At 39.9% G+C, this 6,562-nt stretch overlaps 1 protein-coding gene across 1 annotated transcript; it reads left to right on the top strand.

Annotated features, from left to right (window-relative positions):
- The first annotated feature begins 202 nt into the window (after window positions 1–202).
- On the top strand, window positions 203–2,125 carry LOC112195749 (translationally-controlled tumor protein homolog). Its single transcript, XM_024335939.2, has 5 exons — window positions 203–358; window positions 982–1,055; window positions 1,274–1,402; window positions 1,512–1,669; window positions 1,781–2,125. The coding sequence occupies exons 1-5, from the start codon at window positions 331–333 to the stop codon at window positions 1,896–1,898; spliced, it is 507 nt and encodes a 168-aa protein (XP_024191707.1). The 5' UTR covers window positions 203–330; the 3' UTR covers window positions 1,899–2,125.
- The last annotated feature ends 4,437 nt before the right edge of the window (window positions 2,126–6,562 follow it).

Here is a 6,562-nt window from a genome sequence, read left to right as displayed (position 1 = left end):
ATGGGCCTGGATTTTTTTTTTTCTTTTTTTCTTAAGCCCGCCAACCAGGCCTACACCAACATGAATTCGGAAATCTTGGTATATATCACGAATCTGGAAGAATAATCAGAAGGGTTTTTATTGGGAAATTCAAAGAAAAAGTTAGTCCTTTCTCGTAATTACATAGCTGCAGAGTTCCTTAGTTCCAAGCCAAAACCCTCGCCTATATATTCCAGCTGTCCACGACCACCGAATCCCTCTCTCGCTCTCTCGTCCTTGCGTCGCTAGCTCTCTCTCTCCTCCTCAAACCCCTAATAATCCTTTTTGGGCGATCCGAGAGCCACTGCAATCATGTTGGTTTACCAGGACCTTCTCACCGGTATGTCTTATCCGATTCTTCCCTTAATTCCTGATTCATAGTTTTCAATTAGGGTTTTAGATGTGGTTTGAGGCCGAAGTTGTAGAGTTATAGGGCAAATAGAGTTAGATCCATGTGTTATGTTTGGGTGAGGATCTGGCGCCTAATATTCAAGCATAACTGTGTTTAATTTCAATGGTTTTCGGTGATTTGATCTGTTTCTGCTGTGTTTATTTTGATTTACTTGATGCATGATTGTAGTTATATGTTTTTTGATGTAGTTTTGTAGTGAATATTTTGTTATCGATTCGGTGAGGTTGGTGGACTATCCGTATGAGACTAGAGAAGACGAATTTGTAGGATAATTTGTATGTGATGCGTAATACTGTGTCTCGAAACTGGCTTCATGTAATTGGTAGAATTCTTTTGGACTGAGTTTTTGTTTTTAATCGTGACGGAACTGAATCGTAATATTGAACTTTATCATGATGGAACTGTATCCCGATGTGTTAGCTAATCAATGAATGTATCGAGCTATAGGAAGTTCTTATTCATGTTCTGTTTAGATCTGCTTAGATATTTAACTTTCTTGTATTTGAGTTACTCTTTCTGAGTTATTGACCAAATTTTTGTGATTATACTAGGTGATGAGCTTCTCTCGGACTCGTTTCCATACAAAGAGATCCACAATGGAGTATTGTGGGAAGTTGACGGAAAGGTATGTGGTTAATTCTCATACTATGTATGTAGTTTGATTGCTTCTTCTCATATGATTTCGCTGTATATTCCTAGCTTGAAGTTTATTGTTTAATGTACAAAATTGTGTGAAAATAGAAGAAGAAAATTATTGGGGTTTTGTTCGGGTATTTGATGGTAGTTGTGTGTTCTTTTGAATAATAATGATTGATGGTGTGGTTCGAATTATTTGGCTTGCAGTGGGTTGTTCAAGGAGCAGTTGATGTAGACATCGGTGCAAATCCTTCTGCTGAAGGTGCAGATGCTGATGAGGGTGTTGATGATCAAACTGCTAAGGTTGTTGACATTGTTGACACTTTCAGACTTCAGGTATGTGGTGCCCAAAGTCACTATTAGTTTTCATCTATATCTTCGAAAAAAAAAAAATTATCGTTCTTTGATTTGAAAGATTTTAATAGTCATTCATTGATTCTTCCAGGAGCAACCTCCTTTTGATAAGAAGCAGTTTGTCACATGGGTGAAGAGGTACATCAAATTGTTGACCCCAAAGCTTGAGGGAGAGCATCAGGAGACATTTAAGAAGAACATTGAGGGAGCAACCAAGTTTCTGCTTTCCAAGCTCAGTGACCTCCAATTGTAAGTTTTGTTGAATCCTCTAGTCCTTGTGGTGTACTTTACTCACGCGGTATCTACCATACTTTATAATCTGTCCTGTCAAGTATCTGACATGAGACTGTTGTTTTGCAGCTTCGTGGGGGAGAGCATGGGTGATGATGCAGCTTTGGTCTTTGCCTACTACAAAGAGGGTGCCACTGACCCAACCTTTATTTACTTCGCCCATGGTTTGAAGGAGGTCAAGTGCTAAGAAGTAGCAACTGGCTTCAAGCAGTGTGTGCTTGGTGTAATATTAGTCTATAATTATTGCTTTTTGGATCAGGAGTCTATTTTTGCTTGTTTTCTTTTGAGTATGTTCTGAATTGGTTTTAAGCCCTTCTATCTTGTTGCAAATTTCGAATTCAGTTTCTAATTTGTTGGGTCCTATATTTTGGTTGGAGATATAATAAGATTGTGCTCTAGTTTTAGCAGTTTTAACAGAGAAGCATGACTACTAGATAACTTGGCAGAAACCAGAATTTGTAAAAGGCATTCAACAATACTTGTTGAAATCCCATAAAAATATCATTTTCAGTTCTTGTTATCATTCCAATTCTATGGTGGAAACAGTGGAAGCCTTTCTTGGCAGCTCTGTTTTACAGATCATATTTTGAAAACATGATGGGTCGGTTGTACCGAATCTTAACATGTCGGGTGCTTTGGAATATTCCAAGGATAAAACCATCATGTTTGAAATGGTCACCTCCCTCTGCCCTGCTCTGGTACTTGATTATGCTCACTTGTTTTTGTACGATAACTCTTCTACATGATCTGGAGAATCTGGTATAGACCTAGAAGATGACGTAGCAAGTAGGTTATTAGAATTGACTCATTTTGAGTAGTTGGTTGGAGGAACGATGTTGTTCATGTTATGGATGATGAGGTACCCGTCTTGGTACAGCTCAATCTTCAATCTCCTTATCAAGTGAGTCTTCTAGTTTCTGTGGCGAAGTGCGAATGATGGCTAATAAGCACAAACAAGACCAAAACAAAATTCGAAGCGCAATGTTCTTGATCTCCTAGTATCCATATTGGCATTCTAATGTCATCAAATCTACCAAATTAGAACAATTTCTTCCACATATACGGACATCTTTAATTCAATGCCATTATGACTGCCATTGAATTTTGGTTCTTACATTTCTCTTAACCATCCATTAGGTAGGTGACTGAATGCTTGTAACAAAATTAGCTTTGTGAACCCTAGCATCGACATACTACAAGCTTATTATTAGTTTATTACCATGTTAACAGGGCATTTGGATTGTTTCCCTCCCCTTGCTGTTTAGGGGCTTGGGGACTTTGACAAGGATAAAGAACCTTTGAAATATAATCTTTTTGATCCTCCTCTGCGGAACACTATTGCTGTCCCTGTAAATGGGTGGACTGCCATTAGATTCCAGGCTGACAATCCTGGAGTTTGGTTTATGCATTACCATTTAGATAGGCATACGTCATGTAGCATGGAAGTGAATTCATACTGAAAAGTGGAACAGAGCCCCGAAGCACATATCTTACCTCCACCACCAGATATGCCAGTCTGCCACCATTCTGAGGCCCAAGGTGAGATGCTGGCCTCCACAATAATTTGATTCTATGGAATAAACTTTTGGACAACACACATGTAGTCCATTTACTATAAGGATTTAGTTTTTGATCTAGCCCTATACGTTCCATTAAGTAAGCAGATAGTTATTGCTAGCTATACTTGTAATGTTGTTTGAAAAATGAGCTATCATGACGATTGAAGAAGATTGCTACCCTTAGTACTAATTGGTTTGTCTCAATGGGTTTCCCAACATACTGTGTCCAGGAAAAGAAGTTTGCATAACAAATTCAAATTAAAGAATTTGAAAGGAGAATAACAAGAAGGAAAATGACAATTATAGTAGCTAGCTATCTTTGACCAAAAAATAATAGTGGCTAGCTATCGATTGGACCATTGCCCTGTTTTCTTATTTACTATCAACTACTACTCTCAGTGTCAAGATGATTGTCAATCAACATGAACTGTAGTTTATGTGTTCGACAGCGTCTTTAACTCTCCAGCCACTTCTTCCATTGTTGGTCTTTCTGCACCACTCACCTTGATGCATCGCTTTGCAAGTTCTGCGATGCTGCGACTTGTTCTTTGTTTTCCTCCTTAACTTGTGGTGCAAGAATCTGAAGAATGCCATTTTGTAATTCCATGGAGAACAAGAAATGAGAAGTTATGATTCTTTGACTTTCTGGTCTATTAAAATTTATTGGCTTCTCCCCAGTTAAAATTTCTACTAAATCGACTCCAAAGCTGTAGACATCACACTTGTCTGTCTATTGGCCTGTAAATAGATACTCTGGGTCCAGATAATCCAACGTCCTTTGAAGCAATGTACTTGTCTGGGCCTCATTACTAGGGATTAACCATGGAGGTCCAAAACCAGCAACCTTGGCCAAACAATCAGTTAATAATATATTGGAAGACTTGACAAATCCATGAGTGATTGATAAAGAATGCCGCAGATTCTGCTGCCATCTCTATAAGGATATCCCAATGAGGCATTGCATTTTCCCCAATTTTCCGATCTTGAATGTAATGAAAAAGGGTCCCATTAGAGGCGAATTCATAAACCAAAATGGGAACTTTAATTTTCTTCTCCCTCTTAAGGCACCACAGTCAGAAAACTATCTTTTTTGTTTTCAGAAGTTAATGCAGATCCCAGTCACTCATCGTATGAGGCATTAAGATTTGTTTCTGGTGTCACAACCACATTCGCTCCCAAACTACGTAGTAAACATTGTCCATTTTTGTTGAGCAAATGTATGGCTATCAGTGGTGCTTATGGAGATCTGAGGATTTCCTTAGAGCAATAAGGGATTCTCATATAAGTTGCTTTCACCACATTCCAGGCAGGTCTCAAAATAACAAAATTGTACATGGAGGGTTATCGACAAGACTGGACGCTTTCCTTTGAACAGGACACCGTGAGCAGATGCGGCTAGTATATCAATATAAAAGTTACTTGGCTAAAGTTTGGAAACAGGCTCAGTGTGCTCGCGGATACTTCTGCCCAAGCAGGACAACCGATCAGGAGTGGACACGTGGGCAACATGCTCCACGCCAGCTCGGAGAACTTATCAAGTAGCCTCTGTTTTTTGGGTCTGATATCAAGGAGCCTCCCATTCACACATGGTGAGACGTCTGCTCATGCCTTGGGCAACTCACACATTAAAGGATCTTCAATTCCATGCCTTATGGGACAATGTTTCATCACTCTCCATTCAGTTGCGTTCTGTATACAGCTAAATCATCATATAGTGTAATACTGTAATTGACCATATTTATTCGATCATAGTGAAACCACTAGCAAACAACCGTGATGTAGCCTTAAACTCTGGCTGAGTTTTGGGTGAACACGTAAATCTCCTGTGTTATTAGGTGTGATTGTGTTTTACGTTTAGGGTTTAGGGGCTAAACCCTACAATTTATATTTCGGGGACCTTTCTTTAACACCAATGTAGTAATTCTTCATTGGCACAATGACCATTGCACGTACTATCTATATCACACATATATCGCCAAGCATGAGCAACGACCTCTTAGTTTAACAGTATGTAGCAATTCTGATGTTGTTGAAGATGAAAGCAATTGCATCAATTTCATTGGACTGCATCAACTACAACGACCTCAACCGTTGAAAAAACCTCTTATCAGTTATGGCCTAGCTTCGATCCCCTAACAATTGCCATCAGCTTTGCAATCAATCTACTTAATTCATCAAATTTCAAAATCTGCTTTACATATCCTATTGATATTGAATTTTTTTGTTTTTGGTTTTGTGGATGTTCAGTTGTACCGTTTTACATTGACGGAGTCTTTCATCAAATGTGTGGATGCAGTTTGATGTAGGCCTCATCAAAAAGCCCGCGGATCAAGTGGGCCGATGGAGGCCCGCCGGCCCGCAGGGCTTTTGGCCCGGCCCTGCCCGTCAAAAAACCCGCAAAAGCCCGCCTTGGTGGGCCGATGGAGGCCCGCAAAAACCCGGCCCGGCCCGCCAAAAGCCCGCTAGGCCCGGCCCGTAAAATCCCGCAAAATATTTTATATATATATATATGTGTGTGTGTGTGTGTGTGTGTGTGTGTTATATATATAGATATATCTATATATGTGTGTGTGTGTTTATAAATATATATATATATATATATATATATATAATATGTAGACACATATAGATATATATTTAATATTTGTGTGTGTGTTTATATAAATATATATATATATATAGACGACCGCGTTCTGAAGAGGACGTCCGCACTTTCGTTAAAGTGCGGACGGCGCTGCTGCAGCTCGGCTCGGGGTGCGACGGAGCTGCGGAGCTTGCCGGACGGACGCCACGGGTCAGACGGACGGGTCTGCAGTCGGTGGAGTCGCCGGCGACGTGGTTGCTGCCTTGCCCAGAAACCTGCAGTTGCAGGTGAGCTCGCTGCCCAGAAACCTGCAACTCCGACCTCCTTCGACCTCGAACGCTGCCCAGAACCGTCCGCCAAGCCTCCGGCCTCCGTCCGCCAAGCCCCGAGCCGCCGGCCAAGCCTGGAACGCCGCCGCTGCGTCGCCGTCCGCACTTTAGCCAAGTGCGGACGTCCGCTTCAGAACCCGCCCGTATATATAGATATACAGATATATATATATATATATAGAGATATATATATATATATATAGAGATATATATATATATATATATATATCAATATATCATATATGTGTGTGTGTGTGTTTATATATATATATATATATATAGAGATATCTCTATATATGTGTGTGTGTGTGTGTGTTTATATATATATATATATATATATATATATATATATATAGAGAGAGAGAGAGAGAGAGAGAGA

The sequence above is a fragment of the Rosa chinensis genome, chromosome 4, assembly GCF_002994745.2.
Source record: "Rosa chinensis cultivar Old Blush chromosome 4, RchiOBHm-V2, whole genome shotgun sequence".
Taxonomy (NCBI): domain Eukaryota; kingdom Viridiplantae; phylum Streptophyta; class Magnoliopsida; order Rosales; family Rosaceae; genus Rosa; species Rosa chinensis.
The sequence above is the reverse complement of the archived record's forward strand: the minus strand, read 5'-3'. Positions and strand labels throughout refer to the sequence as shown.